Raw genomic sequence first — 22,563 nt, 5'->3', positions numbered from 1 at the left:
TGGGACCTTTTTTTCAAGAACAAGCAATGGGTGACTGCAAAGTTTAAGCAAGTACTGAAGTGCCTGAAACAAGAACAAATAACATCCATTCAATGATAGGAACATACTGAAGCAAAAGAGAACTAAATACAAAAATAAACAACACAATTACCTGAAAAACATGGGATGAAGCTCTAGGTGATTCACTATGCCCTCCTGTATCTGCTGTCTCATTTTGTTTAACAATACTTGAGATCTCTTGTCTCACATGTGACCCAGAAAACTGTTCGTACAATTTCAATTGTACAGGGCTCAGGTCACAGAACCTGTCCTGAATAATTTTCTCAGGAAGATCAGACAAGACTTCATCTTTTGTTCGACGGAGGAGGAAAGGCATGACCTATTTGACAGAATTTTTTAGTCAGGAAAGTCAACAATTTCTACACAAACTCTTATCACTTTTGCCAACAGTTAGTACTAAGCCAGCTAATTTCACCAGAGAAGTATCTCAGTGAACAATTTGCACTCTTTAAAATTCCAGAACTTGGAATGCACAGAAAATTTCATACATACTTGTAAAAGTTTGACCATAGTATTATTTTTCACATCAGTATCCAGTGAGATTGCAAGGTCAACTACCAAGGGGGCACAATTTTTTCAAGATGCTTGATTTGCAAAAAAATAAAGAGTGGTATCACAAAAAAGGAAGGAAATTTACCTGCTTGTGCAATGCTTCCATCGCAAGTGCTCCTGCTTCAGCATCCTTGGCAGAGCACTTAGGATCTCTGGCTGCCACCAGTGGTTTCCCAAAAGTGGCTTGGAACTGCCCAAAGTAACATTAAAACAACAGATTTATTTATTTATCATGTCAGATTGACAATTGTTCGGGGAAATGTGTACTACAGTGTTACACACAGAATGTACATACATCTAAATTTTTCAAGAGATTAGCAAATCATGAAAGAGAAATTACAATCACTTAAACTGATAATGGAGACTATCCAAACATAGAGTTGATTACGGGAAAGACAGAATTTTAAATAATATTACTTTCTGATAGATGATGTTCATCTTCGTCAAACCAGACTCTTAATAACTTTATAAGTACACTCTTAACAGAAAGAAAACACAATGTAAGTTACGCTCTTAAAATAATTGTACGCTATTAGGAACCCTCATTCTAGACTTTTTAAGTGTTAAATCAGAGTAGTTTCTCTCTTGATTATGTTATTCTCCAAATTGGAGGATATATATAGCAATACAAACAATCCAGATCAAGTATGAAACCAATAAGTCAAATATGACTGCTATGAATCTACTGCCTACAATCTACATTTACTCTATAGAATCAACTCTATTCTTTATATGAGATTTCTTGTCTGATCTTTAGCCAAGATTTCTGCTTCAATTATTGCCAGCCAACACTTTATAAGTAGAGTCTTTGGAGACCAAAAGTTACAAAGATAGATACTCTGAGCCCCTGCTCCCAGAATATAGGGTTTTAAGATTTTTCTAAACTACCAAGCAACATGGCCAAATTCATTTATTTGAGTTCCTGTAAAGATTTATGTGGGTATCTATCAGAAAATTATTTATGTGGGTTTAGCCTGAAAGCCACCATGTGTTTTCAGAGTTTGTTTTTATGCTTACTTCTATAAGAGAATTCTATCTGCCACATAAAAAAATTCAAGGAAAAAAACAAACAAAAAAATATAATATATAACAGAAGAAAGCGAAAACACACCTGCCTCTCTGTTCCAAGAAAGCCGGGCATTAGGAAGTCAAAAAGGGACCATAAATCCATGACATTATTCTACAACAAAAGGTAGGTCCTTTTCAGAAGAAAATAGAAAATCAGTTTTAAGGTAATTTCATGAATCAGTGAAAGACCAACCTGGATTGGTGTTCCACTCAATATCAAACGATGCTGGGCTTTCAATTGCTTCACTGAAAGTGTAACTTTTGACTTTGCATTCTTGATCACATGTCCTTCATCTAAGATACAATAGTTCCAGATAAGCTTCCCAAGATAATCAATATCTTTGCGGATCACGTCATATGATGTTATTATCGCATTATGCTTTCCAAAATGTTCTCGAAGTGCAATGCGCTCTTGAGCAGAACCAACATATTGGAGAGTAGATATTACGGAAAGATCAATGTACTTCTCTATCTCAAAGGCCCAATGTCCAACAAGTGTTGATGGGCAGATAATTAAAGATGATGGAAGATTGCCGCCATTCGAAGTTTGATGTTCGACTATATCAGAAGCCACAATAGCCAATGCTTGAAGTGTCTTACCAAGACCCATATCATCACATAAGATTCCATGAAGCTTGAAACGTTTTAAAAAGGCTAACCAATTTATGCCTTCCTGTTGATACCTATAACCAAAAGAATCTGTTAGGAACCAGAATGTTGATTCACTGCAAAGTCAAACCAATTTATACCTATACCAGTAAGCCTTAGAAAATAGAGTACTCCTGTATCAACCCAACTAACAGTCAACCTCAGCCACCAACCTTCTACATGACTCTACCAGTAAGATATACAACAATTTAGATATATTTTCTCTTTTCCGCAATTCTAACTAGTATACATTATAAACATAGGTTTAGTATACAGCTACACATCGTGAATAAACCAGACACAAACATATGTAAAATGTCCCCAGTTCATTTAGAGTTGTAGTCTTTAGCTGTTACAAAGATAAATATCAAGCCAAGTTTCAAAAGTCTTAGCCACGAATTCATTCAACATTAAGTATTTTAGCTACCTTCTCAGTGTCACTTTCAGTTCAGTACAAAGCTTGTAATCATCAATATGGGAATTGTCAAGTAGTTGCTCCAGAAATGTTGCATCTTCTACACTTCTGGAGAAACCTTCAGTTAGTCCAACAGGTGGAGGGAGGCCCCGTGCTAGTGGAAGAAGAGGTACAAGAGCAGCAAAACTGTGAGTCACACTCTGTCTTACAGACTGATCACAATCACTCATACACCTTAGAAGAGGGACAACTAAGAAAGGAGCATATGGAACCAGCTCCACACCCAATCCTTGGACAAGCAAACTAATAAGCATGCCTGCACCTTGTCTGGCACCAACAGATGTCATATCCCCTAACATGGGTATGGCATTTTCAATTACAGCTCCCATCACATGCATTTCCATTGACTTGGCCATTGTGGTGATGCATCTAGAGGAAGCCAATCTAACAGCAACATGGGAATGACAAACGCACTTCAATATGTATGGAAGAAGGGTGAGCAGTTTTGGTTTCAGATCCTCATTTAGCATTGGAGCAATAGAACGTACTACCTGCAAGTTTTGAGACAATTTCGGTTTCAAGTCCGTAGGTCCACAAATTTTGACGGTTTACCATTTGTAATGCAATAACTCATATGTTACAATCTAAAATTCCAAAAATTGTCATGTCCTAATTTACAATCAAGTAAAGGTAGATAGTTCAGAACTAGAAAGAAAACCCAAAGAAAAGGAAAATGTCATTTATCAATACACCTAGATTGTTATGGATAAAAAAGACATTAGCAGCTAATGCAACAATATGACCCAAATAGTTGAAACAGAGCACGAACAAAACTTCTGATAAGATCGGGCAAGTCTTATTTTTAACCTTTGGCCTTCAGAAAAATAAGCAGTCAAGAAATTAAGGTTGGCCATTATTAACCAGGAAAGTATTAAAAACACAAAACCATTCGAGAAGTGAGTGAAGCAGCATCAAGTTGTCATGTTGAGTAAAGATGGATATGCTTCTTAAATTTTATCTTCCCCTTTTCTTCTAGTTCCCTGATCTTATATTTGCAAATCCACACTCATATTTTTTTTTTTTTTGGGTCAATACACTCCTATTATTTTAGACAATATCAAAAAAATAAAAAAGGAAAAGGAAAAAGAAATTGCATGTGCTTCCAATTTTCATTCCACATACCCACAACATCTCAGTTCATGTAAATACTTTTCCTTAATTCTGAAACCTTGACTGGTCTCTGGTCCTTTATCTCTCTATTAGTGATCTTGAATCCCCGTCATTTTGAAGTAACAAAAGAGCGAACAGTTCTCATAGTTTTTTTTTTTTTTTTTTTTTTTTTTTAACAATTTAATAGACAATTTTCATATTTGTAACACCTTTTGACATTTACTGATGTATATGCAATATCATACGCAAAAAATATTAGTACCGAATGCAGTCAAATATTAATACTGAATGCAGCCACAAGATTTAATAGAAGTAACACAACCAAAAAAATCAAGAATGATAAGAACCTGGATATTATTTATCAAGGTCTGGGGATCCTTCACAGATTCCAGAGTTTGTGTAATTTTCTTTTCGTCTGCAGGATTAAGGGACTGAATACTACTAGGCTTAAGCATTTCAGTGAGGCAATCCCAAAGTTTTGGAAGCTCGTCAAATAATGAAGCACCAAACTTCATACAAAGATGCCTCAAGGCAAGTTCAGAACCTCGTCTACTAATAAATCCCTCAACCTTTGAGCGATCTTCGATTCCAGCCAGAATGACCTTTGATTTCTGCTTACCAGTATTTGTCCCAAAAGATAGGAGATCTTGGTCATCAATAATATCTATGGAACAGATGACTGCAGCTTCAGGTGTTTCTCTAGGATCCATACATGTTAAATTACATATATTCTTAATTAACTTATCATTTGGGCTTCGGCTACGTGAAATACAGTGAGAAATAAGCTCTGCAAGTGCCTCAGCTGCCTTCTCTTGTAGTATTTCCTCCTTCCCAAGAGATTTTAGATTATCAGAGTAAATAACTAAGCAACCATAGGATTAAGAAAGCAATTATATATAGAAGATTACCTGTTCTCTTTTGATAGAAGCCATCAAAGGCAAAATAATGGGATTTAGTCGTTCAGGAAGCTCTGACATCCAAACAAAAGAAGCAGCAACAAGAGAAGAGACAGTAACATGTAGATTGCTCTGCAGATTGTTACAGAATGTAACAGTGAGCAAAAGGTAAACCACTCAAATATAATTAACAATGAGCAAAAGGTAAACTCTCAAATATAATTATAGAATTGGGGAAAAGCTAATACAAAACCCTTAATAAAAATGAAAAACGTTGGACACTGTTCCAATAATTCCATTAAAAAAAAGAGATGTATCCTTCTGCCTAGCACTTAAAGAAGCATATCAAGAATATGCAATTATGTCCCACAATTACCTGAACACATTTTAAATATCCACAAGTTGTCAGAAGTCGTTGTTTTGCTGACTCTATATCATCAACAATGTGCCTTTCCAAAGAATTGTTCCCCCCAATATCATTACACAACATTGGAAGTTTCGATGCAAAATTAATTGCATTGTCCACGTTCAACTTTTCCAAGTCAATTTTGGTAGTAGACAACAAACTCTGAAACATACCCGATGATTGAATAGCATTTAACAACTGACTAGCCTCAGAACGCATCTTACAATACGTTCTCGAAAGCTCAGCATAAGGAAGACGTGGATCGTTTGTAGGGAATGCAGGTTCAAGGCATGCCAAGAAATCCAACATCAAATTTTTGAGATGGTTCAGAAAACCTGGCATAACTCCAGCATTTTCAAACACACCTGCCCTTTTAATCTCTTTGAACCAAGAAATAAGAACCATAGATGCCACCTGATTGCATATGAGTAACGATTAAATATACAAATACTGAAAAAGGAAGGGAATGATGGTGGAACTTGGATTTAAAATCAAATGGTACCTGCCGCTGGACACCAGATAAGGAGGTAAGGGCATCAGTCAGTGGATCAATTACATACTGCATTGAGCCTTCGTGCAATCTAGAAGCAAAAACTCCCAATGCTGCCGCAGTAACCACTCGGGTATGAGTCACAGACAATTCAACATCCGCACCAACAACTATCTGAACATTATTGGTTGAAGCATCTCCACCTTTTTCCTCTGGAATATATCCCTTCGAAGATTCCAACCCAATGTTTCTACAAGACTCATTTTCAAGCTTCACAGCTCTCATTTTAGCTGCTGCTTTAAAATGACTCTTTCGTGGGAGAGCAACAGGCCAAAACATTTTTGTAGAATCTAATGCTGAACCATACGAAGTAGTTGCAAGTTCTATCCAAGAGGACATATATAACCTTGCAGCAATTTCCAAGTCACCTAATGGACACTGGTATAACGAGGAGGGAGGGGGGGGGGAGAGAGAGAGAGAGAGTTAGAATGAGCACAAATTTTTGCAAATAAGAATTAGTAAAATGTTACCAAAAGCAAGAAACAGCAAGCAAGAGCAAAGGCATAAAATCAAGAAAATGGAAGCACGTGGTGTGTCAATTGCATACACAAATGTAGAAATGTGGAAAACAATATCCAGGTAAAAGTAAAAAAGACATCCGTAAAGGTTTAGATTATTTGCGCCTCCATATAAAAGTCCCACGCAGTCACGCTAATGTGAGAGCAGGTCACATTTTCATATCCTTTTGTTAACAAAAAAAAAAAAAAAAAAAAAAAAAAAAAAAAGCAGATAAATACATCTTCAACAAGGGGAAATAAACAAAAGTACAATGAAAACTATTCATTATCACAAAGTAAAGAACCTGAACAAGGAGCCTCCAAACTCTCTCTGAAAGTTTCAAAATTTCATCATTTGATTCAAGCAGTAAATTTTGAAAAACAATCCGAAGGGTATCACCCAAAATAAAAGATGGCCAAAATGAAGTACTCGAAGACTCAGAGATGCTCCTTTTGTATCCTGCTTCAAGTAGTCGTTCCTGCAAATGAAAATGCATAGTAGAGAATTAACTGTAAATAAACATATTACAGGCATGCAAACAAATAATTACGCATACTTAAGAACATCTGAACCCTGATGCACAAGTAAGCATTTTATAAATGTCACAAACGGATTAGTACCAATAAAACATCTACTTGTTTAAACACAAGAAAATATAACATTAGATAGATGGTAATGGCAAAATCACGTCACTTGTGGTGGGACAACAGGAATAGTCTGGCTTTGGTAACAAAGCTAGTGTTAGCTATGTTCACTAATATACCAGACCAAAAGTCAAAGCAAGTCACATTATGGTCAATGGGGATTGGCAGCGTCTTGCTAGATCCAATCAGCTTCTCATTATTTGTAATGGTTATCTTGTTGTCCAATGAACATAATTAACAGTCAAAATGTGGTGTGCACACCAGGAAATCTAGTATTTTAAATAGTTACAACACTCGCAACGCCAGTAGGAGCGCCTTTGCTAAAGACAAGAGGGTGAAACTGCCTTGATTTATGCATTGAATCATAAGCATGCTTTCATAACTTGGTTGCAGGTCAATATGACATTAACAGATTTTGTGTTTTGGGCTTTTTTATTTCTTGCTCTAATCTAAATAAAACTTAAATCCATCCTTGTATGCTTTTATATGAAACAAAACACTTGTATTGACAAAAGACAAAATAGTCTAAAGACGTTAATAGACAATTTTTTTTTTTTTTTTAAATGGTACAAAATTGTATAACAAAACTACAACAGACCAAGAGGAGAAGTTTACCAACGTGCGGATAGCTGAATAACGAACTGATGTGATACCATGCCTCATAAAGGGCCACAACCGTGGTGCAAGTGTTGATAACATGAAAGGATTATCATGCGAAATTAATCCTTCTCCAGTATCATCAATGCTACCAAATTCATTTAAACCAAACTCTTTCGATGTCAAATCCTCAAAAATCCAAGGAATCATGTCTTCCTGGGAATATATTTCTGCCAACAGATTCATTACGCTGCAAAAACAACATCCATGATTGATCTAAGGAGTAAGGACTAATATTCCTATGACAGAAGTTGGTTATAAGCTATATATTAGATTTTCACTAAATTTACAAGTGTGATCTGTCTTAGGCGGATAAGAAATGTGCCAATAAGAATCTCTCATCAATTACAGTAAACACAACTGATTATTAAGTTTTTTCTATTGACTAGTATCTGCCCACACACAAAGTGCATGTGGATTTTTTACTAACTAGTATCTGCCCACACACAAGGTGCCTGTGGATTGTTTACTTTTTTATTTAAAATTGAAGGAGAGAGGAAGAGAGTGAGAGGGAATGTGAGAGTGGGGGAGAGGGAGAGAGGTTTGTTTTTTATTTTTTTTTATTTTTTTTTTAAATTAGAGATAATAAAATCATATGTAGGTGAGGCTTAAACAAAAAATAGCAAAATTTTGTTTTGTGAAATTACACTATTGTCCTTAACTTTTGTGTTGTGATAGAAGACAAAAATGTCTTTTCACCCTCTTTTGGTTGACAAAGAGGGTTTCATTAATATGTAGTTTAGATAATTGAGAAGCACAAAAAATATGGACGAGAAGTCTGAAATCCTAGATGCAATTACAAACCGAAGAAGACAACAAACTAAATGACAAGAAGTCTGTGAAATCCTTCCTAGATGCATATACAAACCGAAGAAGACAAACTAAATTCAAGTCATACTCACCCCATATCAAGATGAATTGTGTATAAAGGTTCATCTTTATTTTTTTTCACATAATTTATATCACACCATATCATTTAGGAAAATTGCCGTATGTAACACCAGATTGCAAAGTTTTTCCAAAAATACTGTCTTTTTAAAATCCATGCACAAATACCACCAATAAAGACATTTATATCAACCTCCGTTCTCCCATTTCTCTCCAATTTTCCAAATCTTCCTCCTACCCCATCCTTTCTCTCCTCTTTGTTCGGTGAAGTGAGTGCGCACAAGACTTTCCTTATTTCAAGACTTTCCTTATTTGTGTGCAACACATAACTTATCTAGTCAGACATATTACCTTGAGAAGACTATGAAGCATATATTAATAGAAAACAAAAAGGCTAATTGACTACAAATTAATCAACAAACAAGAGTACCTGCTAGTGGATGGACTTAAATCATCCAAATCAAGTAATATATCCCATAGTAACATCACTATAGAATGCAAAGTTTCACCCTTTAAAGCAACAATAGCAGCTGAGGTAGGTATCAAAGCATCTGCAGCTACTGCTCGAACATCATCATCGGGGTCCTCCAGGCCAGCTTTACATGCAGGCAGGACCCGGTCAAGAAAATTATGAAGCATCTCCTGGTGCCATAAAAAGAATCATTTTTTATAAAGAAACGATTGTATTAAGATCAAAGAAATAAAACAAAGAGGATGGTCCAGAAGACCAAACCAGGAAACAGAAAACAAACACGACTAGAAAGCAAAAACATAGAAAACACCCAGTACAAACATTCACATAAAAGTCATCAGAGAAAAGCCGCTTTCCAGTCTATCCTAAGCATAAAAAGAATCATAGTAACTATAAAATGTGATTGACAAGAATCAATAATTGCACGGATATTTCACTTTGGTTGTCGGATACGATACTTTGTCAGATACGATACTTGTCGTATACTCGTCCAATACATATCATGGTCAACGGATACAACTTTGACTTGATGGATACACGTATCCCACATATGGGATACACATATCATGCTTTTAGGATACTTTTACACTTTCAAATAAGAAATTAAAGGGAAAAAATTAATGAGACGGAGCTTTATTTGAAATCTGACGTATATGAAGAGCTAGCCTCTAATTGAAACTATGAATACAACTCTCACACTTCTTCTATATATATCAAGGGAATTATATTTCCAACTTTTCTTCTCCAACAAATCAAATGAAATTGAATTTGGACGATGAAATCGAATTCTTGTGTTATCAAAATATGTTCTAAATTTTTTTTTTTTTTGTATATTATAATATAATTTAATTGCCATACCTATCGCGTATTGTATCCTACTTTCAGAGATTTTTCATATTGCCATGCCGTATCGTGCCATATCCGTATCTGTGTCCGTGCTTCATGGACAAGAATTTTAAAATGCAAGAAGAAACAACCAAACCAAAAGAGAGACGCTTATTCACAGATAATGAAGCGTACGCAGAGTTTGTAAAAGCCACTGAGAAGCATCTCAAGAAAATCTCAGCAGGATTTTTTTTAAGGGTTGGGTCAGGTGATGAGTGTAGATTTTTCTTCACGACTCACGACTAAAGTAAAAAGGAAACGGGTATAGCATATCTCTCCCTCAATCCTCTTGAGGCACTCAACCTCCCCATAATCACCGAGAAGTTAACCAAACTCAAGCAACAACTAATCCATTTTCTCCATCTTCTACCAAACCCTATTCATTTCAGACACATGATGTCAAAAGGCCAATCAACAAGATCGTAAGTTTTATCAAACTTTATTCTAATACATATCCTTCCTATCATCCAAATTCCTGAATCACCTCAATAGGGGTGGTGAAGCTTCATCAAAAATTGTTTTCCAGTGAGGATAAACTGAAGGCAACACTTTTAGGTATGGATGGGAGCAACAACTCATGAACAGAAAGCAGCTGGTTGAAAAGGCTCATTAAGGAGGAGGTTAAGAAAGAAATTTGTTTTTAATGCCACAAAGACAAAAACCTGGTTGTAGATGGTTTTTCCATAAGCAGCGTTTCAGCAATGTTGGGATATCATGAAACTGGATTTCATGATAGTATTACAGAGGTCTACATCAATAGCCAACATATCTCATTTAACAATAATTTGGGTTCCTTGAGGATAAATGACTATCAGCCCATCAGTCTAGTTTCAAGCTTGTACAAAGTTCTAGCCATAGTTCTGCCAAACCAACCAACCTAGGAAGGACCTGGAGGAGATTCTGGTACAGGGTTACCTTTGCAAGAATTTTTGTGAGAGGTTGGGAAACTTTAGATGCAGTGTTGGTGGGTTGCAGCTTTTGTAGACTTCTGGTCAAATTTGATTGTGCTCCTCCCCTTTTTTTTTTTGGACAAGAAACAGAACTTTTATCAACAACAGAAGGATTTACAGCAATGGGATAAGAAACTCACCACCTAAAATACTAGCAAAACCTCTCAAGGACTAATTTACAAAAATCAAAATCTGAACCTGAACTCATTTTAAGCCGCTAACGCATCCATCAATATAGAAGAATGAGAATAGTCCTCATTCAACACTTAAGCCCAAAGATTCTCTATTACGCTCCATCAAATGTTCAACAAACTGCCAACGCCAGACTGCCCCCACAAAGTTTTAGCTTTCTTCCCCCTACCTAGAACCTCGAACTTGGTGCTTCGAATAAGAACAACACTGTATCGAAAAACTTCCTTAAACAACTAGCTCTAACTTCCTTAACTTCCACCACAGCTGTATCGAATCAGAACAAAGTAGTGATTGACGCTCTCCTCTGCTGATTTACCGAGACAACACCACAGTCACTTTTGAATTTGATCACAAGTATTGACCTTCCCAATAGCCACTAACCATGCAAGGACTTCAACTTTTGGAGCTCCTTTCCAGTTTTTAATATTGTGCTTACTCCTTTTATTAATACATATATTCTATTTCTTACCAAAGAAAAAAAAAAATTCCTTAAACATACCCATAGAATACTGTTAGAAACTGTGGATCAAATATAATTGTCCCACGTTCAGTGAATGTCCATATTGCTGTGTATTAAAGTGAAAGCACTCCGATAAAATAAAAAAAATAAATTTCACCAAGATGTTTTGAGATAAAACCTCATATCTGAATGGGGCAATGGGGCAATGGGCCATAGGTCCGTGACACAACCCTAACTTAGACCTAAGCAGGGAAGCAAGGGAAATACTGATGAAACCTGGGAACAACTGAAAGAAGTGGTTTGCAAACAAGTGGAACCAGAGCCCAGAGTTTAGGTTGGGACACTAGGCTCATTATTATCATCAAGGTGGAGCAGACATATGCTCAGATGGCTAACCAATTACCCAAAAGGTGGAGCAAATTGGCCTGTGAGATTTTTTAGCATTGGGATGATGATACATAGAGATGGACAGTTATGATAATTCAAGGTGGGACTTGAACAAGGAATTGTGATTTGATCCAAGTTGCAGAATGTTAGGAATTGTGTATCAAATAAAATTGTCCCATATTGGAGAAGTGAAAGTCCATACTGGGGTATATTAAGAATGAGTCTTCCTAAGTAACACTAACAACTTTGAGGATAAAATTTAACACATATATGGGTCCATAAAGCCTGACCCAACCATATAAGGGACCTAGTTGGTAAGGTTAGGAACAATAACAATGCAAACCGGGGGAGCAGCAACCAATAGATACTGCAACCCATCTTTCCTTTTTTATTGAGAAAGTAATTAAAATTGATCGAAAATAAGTGCTTCTAGTCACGATAACAATCTTAAAAGTAACAGAAAATATACCAGTTGTGCTGCCCATACCTCCCACTAAAATAGATAAAAATAAACCCACGGCTCATTATAAGTAGATTAGAACAAACCTCATGACAACAATAAGTGCTATAAAGAAACGCTTAATAAAGCTCAATTGGAGGGAGGGAAAAACCCCTTGGCTATCCACTTGCCATGTTCTAACTTCTAAGTGATTATTACTTGTGAATTCCCTTGGTGTCCTTCCCTCATTGGAAAATCAGCAGGTTGTTTTCTAAAGTTCGGGTTTGAAGTGTGTTCCTCTAAAGTGTAATGTTATCAAGGACTTACATGTGAGAAACCCTTTATTTGCATGTCATTTCTTTAATCGAATTAATAACAAGAACTTTAAAATGATGCAAGAAATCCATCAAGAAAAAGAATCTATGTATTCCATTCCCTATATGGATCCTGTTTGTGCGTCCATTTCCAGCTCAAAAATAAATGTTCAAACATCAAAATATCACTTAATACCTCAATTTCTAAATACCTGAAATACAAAGAACCACCACAAAAACTATCATTCCACATCACAAAAATTTGAGCTCTATAATCTATATTATGGAAAATAGTAAAAAATAACACAACATATCAACCAACACATGGTTTTTTTTAGTAATGTCCAAAATATGCATGGTATTCTAGCAAATCGCAAGTTATCTCAAAATACTGCAAATGGAAACAAATATTTACCTGCCGTACGGCAACTAGATACTTAATACCCAATAGGCTTCCATGACGAACTTCCCATTCTGGTCTACACTGAACAAATCAAAATATCAGAAGCGTAAAAACCACAACACCAATAATAACACCCAAGTGGAACCAATGTACAGCACTAAAAGCATGGCAACGCCATAGCTGACATTTACCTGCATCTTCAGCAAGATGATCAATGTTTCATGAACTAAACCAGGATGCATGTATTTGAACACAACACCCAATGCTTGAGCACAGGTTTCACGTACTGGAGCAACTACCTGATCAGAGACATAATCTCCAAAACTGCACCCATAAATAAACAAAAAACATATATTTTATCATTTGAAGATGCATGGAATTTCATGCTAACAGCCACATAATTTAGAACTAAGCAAATTAATAAATTATCATACCTACTTTTTTTTTTCTTTTTTTAAAGGGAGTTTTAATGAATAGCCCACGGTACTGTTCACTTTAACGAAAAACCACATTTTTACAATAAAAAGTCAATCCTGGTACTATTCAATTTACCCTTAATTTTGTCCTTATCGTTAAAACTCAAAGTTTTCAAGCCATTTTCATTAGTTTTCATTTTTTTTAAATTCTTTTGGGAAAAAGGGCAGACTTGACTAAAAAGAAAAAAGCCATACCGGTCTAGTGACAAGACACACAAGAAACGAATTGCACAATCTTGAAGGAATTCGCAATTTTTAAGCCATGAATGCCTAGCCAATTTAACCAAGTTCATCATATCACTATTTTCAGAGAGCCTCTTCAGCACATCCATTTTCTGAAAGGACCCCTTGTTATGAGACTGGCCCTTTAACTCAGTTGTCTGAGCTAGTTGCTCACATGGGTCCACCTTAACAGAGCTGAAATGAAGTTGACCATTAACCTGCGCAGAAGGCAACTTACAACCACTGTCTTCTACCTGTATACTGACATCAAAATCCTCACACTTGCTGGAAGAGACCATTGTATCCACAAATGGAGATGTAACATCTTCAAACTTCAGCTTTTTCAGTTCTGGTTCAGATTCATCAATGGGAACTTGCATATTCAAATCAATCTCTCTGTCTCTCTTCATTGTAGATGATGTGCATTTATTTTCTAACTCCCCAATCATTGCACCCACCAGGCTCAAATCAGGAATAAATGCTCCAGCAGATGCACCTTGATGGGTTAAAATTTCTCTCAAAGCCATCACACTACCATGGCGTACTTCCCAAACTTGGAAAAACAAAAAATTACAAACAATATTGCAAGATTAAATACCATTTAAACGCATATTATCAAAATATATGTATATATGGATACATATATACACATAGATAGAACAGGACAGGCACTTAAAGGATACACCAAGAAGGCAGCCTATGCCCTGCTAGAAATAAAAATAACAGAAGCCAACCTTGATCAAACATATCTAGGATTAGTTGCTCAGCGAAGCTTTGAAAAGGCCACCGCCCCTCTCCATCATGTTCAATTTTTTCTTCATGATTATCGAAGTCCAAAATTTCCTGCATAGCTAATAAACATTAAATGCAGAAACTTACTCCCCCACAAAGGACGAAACTTGTGAGAAAAAAGTAACCAAATTAATTCTGCAACAGAACAATGGTTAGGAAATTTACACCTGAATATCATAAGATGTGAAACCTTTTAAACAATGGCAAATGCGAAAATGAATAATAGCATGTAGAGATCAGCCTGTAAAAGTCTAGTGAAACCTAGTACCAAATCGCAAGCAAACCAGTGCATCATATATCCTAGCTAGTAGAAGACTAAACCTTCAAATTGTAAACTTTTGAGCCATCCTAAGTTCATAGGCTTACCCTTGCTTTGCAAAGAGGCTGTTTCCACGACGATAACTAATTACATTTCCTTCTTTCTTCACCCTTATAATCATCCCCTTCATAATCCAATCTCCCTTAACAAGTAAGGCTTAGTCATAAATCAAAAACTTAAATGATAATTCAAGAAACCTTATTATGAAAATTGCATGCAAAATTTATCCAACAAATACAGCGTGTTCTTAGGATTTTGGTTCATCAAAGTTAGTATCCTATTTTGTGTGGGATTGTATTATGGAAATTCAAGGTGACTTCTCCTAAAAGGACTAGGACGGGATCAAAGTTTCCTTGTACAATTAGATTGGGAATACTAGAAGATAGTTTGGAAAAAGGAAAGGAAGTGTGCTTTCCTATGAGGCTATTCCATAAAGAATAGGAGACTTCATCAGAAAATAGGCGTGTAAACCACACCCTATACTTATAAATAGGATGCAGCAAGGCTAGGGAAACAGAGAGAAAAGCCAGAGACAGCTGAGAGGGACAAAGAAGTATTAGTTCTAGAGTTTTTCAAAAGTACTGTAACTCCATTATTAATCAAAGAGGCCGTGATTTCTCTACCCAGGGAAATCACAACTGGAAGGAAAAATCCAGAAGAGAGTCAGAATTATAACACGTGTCCCTCAATTGCCCACACTTGAAGTTTACTCCATGAGCTTTTTTTAATGACACTCCTTGAAAATATATATTACTCAACACAACAATATAAAAAATATAATAACAGAGATACATCAAAGAGCAAGATCCAGAAGAGAGTCAGAATTATAACACGTGTCCCTCAATTGCCTACACTTGAAGTTGACTTCATGAGCTTTTTTTAATGACGCTCCTTGAAAATATATATTACTCAACACAACAATATAAAAAATACAATAACAGAGATACATCAAAGAGCAAGATCCAGAAGAGTCAGAATTATAACACACGTCCCTCAATTGCCTACACTTGAAGTTTACTCCATGAGCGTTTTTTAATGACACTCCTTGAAAATATATATCACTCAACACAGCAATATAAAAAATACAATAACAGAGATACATCAAGTGCTTCATATTTTATTACAACCAATTAATAAGTGTTTGTGTGAAATAGCATACAACATCAAATCAGCTAGCACAAAAAGAAAAAAAAATGATCAGTAGGGAACCTAGTACCTTGTTAGTCCCAAATGAGTCAGGACATGCCCCCTTTGGTGGTATATTTTGAGCACATGGAACCTCCATATCCCCATCCTCAGACGAACCTTTTGACTGGTCTTTCGAAGTGATTTTTGCTTTTCGTTTTAAAAGATTCAATTCCCTGGGACTTGGCCTTTCTGATAAGACACTAGGAACCATATTTGCAACTAATTGCTGAATATTATGTGATGTAGAAGCTCTTGGATATGTCCCGTTCCCATGCGAGTTGTGTGAAATAAGGTCTTCATCTTTTATCATATCATTCACATCCATGAACTGCTCACATATATCCAAACCTGTATAATAAACAGTGAGATTTCTATTAGATCCAAGAGATTGAATTGCAAGTTAGCACACCATAATTAATAACAAAATGTTCCCAATGACTACATTATGAATATAATAAAACACCACTAACTACATATTCTGGTATTTCACAATGGTCTTCCCCCCTTCGTACAGCACTGTGTGGATTAGCAAAACTGTGAGTGATCTAACATATCAAGAATTTTGGCTTCATTGTTGCCATCTGTGTCGGTACGATATAGAGAAGAAAGCCAAGGTTTGTAAGTTGGGTTATATCCAGAGATTGTTTGTTCTTTATGTTAGATAAGCATAAATTACCAGGAAATGGGAAGAAGCAAGCCAAGGTTTTATGGTATCAGTGATTTTTTGGGCAACATCAATGGAAAGAAATAGGCTGATCTTTGGGGATCTCACAGGCAGCATGAATAAGGAGTTGTGGGATAAAGGCCATAATGGTCATCATTATGGGCTTCGGTTTCCTGAGTTAAGAGATTGTTCTTTACCGGATATTTGCCTTAACTGAAAAGCTGCTATTAGTTAGTTTTATGGAGTTCCAAAGAGGTGTTGAGTTTAGGATGATTATACTCACGTTTCTGCTTTGTTTTACTTTGTGGACATCCAGTCTGCTCTTGTAAGTTTATTGTTTAAGCATTAAGATTTTGTCTCTTTTCAGAAAAGGGAAAAACAGGGACTGGACAGCTGTTGTATGCTAGCTGTATAGTGTATATTGGGGTGAAAGCGAGTAGGCTTGCAACATATCAGCTTTGCTCATGCGGTGACTTGGGTCATATGGATGGAGATAAACAGAAGGATGTTGAAGATTTTCTTGAGTTGGTTTCATGGAGCTCTGGGACAGGATTCTGTTTCTGGCTATTCTTTGAACTTGTTTCCTCAGAGTTCAAGGGAATTTCACTTTCTTTGCTTAGGCTAGAATGGAAGGTGGCTGTCCTATAATGGCTTTTAGGTCTTTTCCCAGCTGTTTGTGTTGGGTGTTTTCTTTTTTTCTGTGAGTTTCAGAGTTAGTCCTCTTGACCCATTGTTTTTCTTCTCTCTTAATACCCTTATCACATGTCAGCGAAAAATAAAACTCCAGATGTTAGCCCGAGATCAAAAAGAAAACACATTAAGGAAAAAATTTCCACATTAGAAATCATAATCTGGTACATGGTCATTGGCTTGCACGTGGGATTTGGATGGTAGTTCCAATGGGTGGAAGGGTGGGTAGGTGATATTTGGATGGTGGTGTGTGTTTGCTAAGACAGAGAAAGGTAGGCCCCACTATGCCATGTGCCAGCCAACAAAAGGCCACATCAAGGCAAAACTCAGCAATAAGGAATAAGAATCATCAGATCTGCAGTTCAGATACCTGTCTCACTCATAGCTAAACTTATTCTCAAGTGGACAGCGTCTAGATTTTGTCTTTTTCCATACAATCACTACAGAACATAATGGTTCAAAGAGCCAATCATCTTATCAGTACTAGTAGATTGAATTGAACTTTAAAAATTAACCATTACCCTCTCCCCAACAATCATACACTGTCCATGCTACAAAGACACCAACCTAAAGGGGATTTATCTGTTTTTCCTTTTTGGCCCAGGTATATTATCAGTGCAATAAACTAAACCATTACTAACCTAAACGACATCGAAGTGTTTGTTTCTGTCGAGCCAATTTCTCCCTTGGGTTCTTCATATGATCATTTGCAACATCATACTCCTGTTCCAGAAATGAAAGCATCCATTATAAAGAAGAAATGAAGACTCAAACAAAGCATATTTTTTTGAGTCAGAAAACAAGCATGATCAAAAGCTCACAGAAGATATTAACCAAATTAGGCCATCCTCTTGCACAAACAACATCTGCAATTCAAAAGGCAGGATCCACAATTCTTTTTATCTTTTATAAGAAGCAAAGATGTTATTTAAAATCAGAAAAGTGATCCATTCAAGAATTATTAAAATGTGTCAGCCTTTTTATATATCATTTAATTAACTGATGAGACAACTTATCTATTCATTTTATGAAGCCATAGGTCATCTAAGAATAGCACAAATCAATGAGCAACCAAACTCCTTTTAGAAAATTAGATATGAATAATCATTAAACTAAATTAAATTAAATTGAACAAAAGTAAAAATAAAACATGGAGAGCACTATAACTCCATCTCTGATCTCTTTATTTTATTTAATATATCTTGAGTCTACAATGTGGCACAGACATAAATAAATAGTTAAAAATGGTTAGACTGGCCTATTAATGTTTCCCACAATTATCTTGTTGTAAATATGAACAAACAATAACACACACATAAATAATAGAATTGCACCTTGACATGGACAATTTGAAGAAACTGCCTATTTAAATTACATAATCAAACAGTAAAATTTAGACATCTTCCCTCATTGACATAAGTGCAATTATGTCAACAAACATACAATAGACACTGCATTACCTGTCCCCCAGATGCAAACAGAGCACCAAACTCCAAAACCTTTCTGAGATCGAAGCTGTTAAGAAAATTCAAAGTTAGATAAACAGCCATGCCTCCAAGAAGACTCGTGTATTCACAGGCACAAATCAAGAGCCAACCAAACAGGAGCACTACGAGTGTATACAATAATGTCGCACCTTCTAAATGATGTGCCAGCAATGTTCGAATCAAAAATAGGGAAAGCAACCATATCTTCAACAGCACCAGATATCCCAGCATCAGACATCTTCGATTTAATACAAGTAAAGAGTTCAATCAAAGAGGTGTGCTTCACATTCTCAGCAATAGCCCCAACAGCATGAGCGGCAGCAACCCTTGTATCCCAGTTTTTGCTACGAAGATATTGTGAAACCTAATCTTGCAAGTTACATAAGTTAAAGACAGATTTTTTTCACAAAAAAGAAATCAATAAATTCAAAATGGAATATGTAAGAAACAAAAATCTAAGCTACAGCAAAAACTGACATAAAACATTGTACGTCAAACAAACCAACCATAGGCTAGAGCATCTATCAACTGTTGTGATTTACGACCCAAAATTAGGATGATGCAGAAATTAGATTTGTGTTACCTATTTCATTTTGTTAATTACCTATTTGATTAGGATTTGGATTTACTTCGAATTAGGATTATTCTCATTGTAACCTAAGACCTATGCACTATAAAAAGGACCTTAGAGTTAGTTTATTTTGTGTGCCTTACCATGAGTATACGGAATTTTCTCTCATCGGGTTTTGGGTGGAGGTTACCGTTGGGAGTCCTGAGTGTGCGGCAAATTCTTGGCTCATTCATTTGGCAATTTGGTGAGAATCGATTTGTGAGTTTGCGAGTTAGAGAACAATTTGGGAGAATCTCCTCTGTTTGATTGCTTTGGGCTCTCTACTCATTTGGTTTAGGGTTTGTATTTTGTGGGATTTGGGTTGTGAGAATTTAAACACTCTTTTGTAATCTCCGTTTGTTTAGTGAAATTCCCCAACGTGCTTTGCCCGTGGACATAGGACGCCGAACCATGTTAATCTCTTGTGTTCTTATTTTGAGATTGTTTGTTTCTTCGCTTTTGCCTACAACGTCGATATTTGGTACTTTATTTGAATTCACTTCCGCTTGCACATAAAAGTACAACATCAACAAAAAACAAAACAAAGAGAAAATAATGCAACAGTTAGTGGAAAAGTGTTTCATATATTTATCCTTTCTTTTGAGAGGAAACGCAAAAATCATTGGCAGTCAGTTTCAACTCGTAGTTGATTAACCCTGTTTTTTTAGTGTTTCACGCATTTGTAACCCTTAATTAAAGATGGAAGGACAACATGTAGATGCGTTATGTTATTGTAAAAGTAAATCAGAATGGTTGGGACAGGTTTTGAGGTTTCGTGGTATTTCGTATTCTCTTAGTAGTTCTTGTGCAGTTTGGCATGCCTTTGGGTTAGCTGTCTTTTAAGAAATGTTTCTTTTTTATTTTGGATTCCTGAAAATAGAAATGTTACTGTTGAAGTTCATTCTTAATATAAGGCTCTTGTTTAAGTACAGTGAAAATAATTTAAGTTTACTTGGTGGTGAATATATAAACAAAATGGGAAGCAAAATTTTCATGTAAAGACACTAAAGTTGTACATTTGCTGGTTTTCTGGTGCCGTGCTCCATCTATTTGGTATCCAGTGTGTTGTGCGCTTAATAGAGTTATACATTTGGTGATTTGCTCGAAGGGCCAATGTCATCATAATAAGAATAGCAAATTTTGCATGAAAGGCACAACCAGACATTTGGAGGTATTTGAAATGCACACAATACTGTTAAAAATACTTTTATCTTAGAAATTTATATGAGTGGATGCTAGCTCTTAGCAGCCCTCACGTTATTCTTTCTTGGATTTCGATCTTTTCATTAACATATATCAGACCTGAATGAAAAAGTGAAGCTCTACCTAGCTCTCTAAACACATAAAATGGCAAAAATATTTAAGCTTAGCCACCAGAGAAATGAAGTTGTTGTAATGTTGATTTTCGAATAAACCTCAACTTCCTCATTGGTTTAGTTACATTTTCAAGGCAGCAAAGATGCAGATGATATGGTGTGCACGGTGTAACTGCACAAAAGCAATCGTGGAAGTCAGTAATACCATTTTCAACAGAGAGCTCAAGTCCTGAGGATGCGCTTTGGCAATGTCCCCTATCTGCTGAGCAGCCGTAAATCTCGTCGCTTGGGTTGAACCAGCTATCAGGATTGGGTTAAAGAAAAATTCCAATTGAAACCAAAAAATTAGGAGATCGAGGAAAGAGGGTGATTCAATATGTAACCAAACCAAACAACATGCATTCAACAATAATTTGATTTAATTTAATTTAATAGAGCTGAAAATATAAGAAAAGGAAAAGGTTGAAAGGATACTGTCCAAGAGAGTGAGAAGGCGGTGGAGACGAGAGGACTGCTGGGCCATAATTGATCATCCCAACTCTTCTTTTGTCGGTGCCAACAATCTAAGTGTCAACAATCGAAGTACTAGCAGTAATCAGCACCTGAGATGGAGGCGAAGGCACGGGCGAGACGACTTACCTGAACAAGTGCAAGATAAAGGCAGCCTAGTGTCTCTCCTTCCTTCTTCCACGGTGGCCTTTTTTTTAATAATCTGGGGGGTGAACGCCCCAAACCTTCCACGGTGGCCTTGGTTTCTTCCCCAACCCCGTTTACGGCGACTGCCTAATGATTTTAATTTTTTTTTAATTCCTTATTTTTCCGTTGGCTTGTATAGACACAAGAGCTCCGAATTTCCTCTTTTCTACTTCTGTTAAAGATAAATTTCGGTTTTCTCTTGGGCCTTTCGGTTGCAGACTCCGAATGGGCTTTGAATTACATGGGGGCCAGATGGGATGAGACCCGGTTAACCAACCAAGGCCTAGTTTGTGTGTTCTTTCGCCTTGCAAAAGGGTGTATGACTGGTTCGAGGTTCCAAGCTGATGAGTTTGCTTGACTGTGATTAAGAGAAGGTTGAAATACCTCTGTAAGTTGTCCTGGGCCTCAGAATGAGTGGATAATCGTGGCTTACCAGCTGTCTCCCTTTTTTCAAAAATTTAAAAAAAAAAAAAAAAAAAAAATTGATTAACTTAAACATCTATATTAGGTTTTGAGTTTTATGAGAGAGATTATGATTCTTGAGTTCAATGTATTAAACTTATATGTTTAATCTTTATAGAATGGACATTCAAACATTTCAAGAAGAGCGTGTGGTAGTAAAGTCCATGAATTTTACATCATGATTAGTTTTCATCGAACTCTCATATTAGTTTCTCTCATCCTTTAACTTAACTTTGTGTTACATAAGTGGTCCTTCCGTCAAATCCTTCTTCTTTACAATCAAATTTAAATATATAGTGATCTTTTAAGGTCTGGGTTGTAGGACTACCACCATGTAATTGATATCTCTTCCCAAAATTAGTTTTTCCCGCCAAATTAATTCACAATTGTTCTTGAGAAATGCAATTTCCTCGCCAAAAAATGCCACTTATGATATGCTTTTACCACCCAAAAAAAAAAAAAAAAAGGGTCCAATTCTGATATGCAATTTTCCTATATAATCTACTTGTTTATCATACGAGTTAGCAACTTAGTGTTGCCCTCTAATTAAGGACTCTTTTCTTTTATTGAGGTATAATCTAATTGTTTATCATATGCAATTTTTCTGCACAACTCAAGAACCATCTAAGTTTAACAATAATAACAAATTAGTACTGGAAAAACATGTGCCAAGGATCACCAAAAGTA

The 22,563-nt window shown here is 36.1% G+C and overlaps 1 protein-coding gene across 1 annotated transcript; it reads right to left on the bottom strand.

Annotated features, from left to right (window-relative positions):
- Positions 1 to 6: 6 nt before the first annotated feature.
- Positions 7 to 21,532, bottom strand: LOC137741669 (TATA-binding protein-associated factor BTAF1-like; the record flags this gene model as incomplete). The annotated part of the gene is made up of 23 exons (XM_068481366.1): positions 21,193 to 21,532; positions 20,924 to 21,018; positions 18,942 to 19,156; positions 18,766 to 18,820; positions 17,947 to 18,028; positions 15,980 to 16,299; positions 14,387 to 14,495; positions 13,626 to 14,205; positions 13,146 to 13,278; positions 12,967 to 13,035; positions 8,883 to 9,094; positions 7,523 to 7,754; positions 6,568 to 6,741; positions 5,718 to 6,143; positions 5,186 to 5,629; positions 4,822 to 4,941; positions 4,261 to 4,740; positions 2,756 to 3,294; positions 1,874 to 2,363; positions 1,724 to 1,792; positions 698 to 802; positions 152 to 379; positions 7 to 63 (listed from the first exon to the last, which is right to left on the bottom strand). Coding segments are annotated over exons 1-23 (5,283 nt in total), but the record flags the coding sequence as incomplete, so codon positions are not given.
- Between the last annotated feature and the right edge of the window lie 1,031 nt (positions 21,533 to 22,563).

This window comes from Pyrus communis, chromosome 8 (assembly GCF_963583255.1).
Source record: "Pyrus communis chromosome 8, drPyrComm1.1, whole genome shotgun sequence".
Classification (NCBI taxonomy): domain Eukaryota; kingdom Viridiplantae; phylum Streptophyta; class Magnoliopsida; order Rosales; family Rosaceae; genus Pyrus; species Pyrus communis.
Note: the sequence above shows the minus strand (reverse complement) of the source record. Positions and strands in the feature narration are given on the sequence as shown.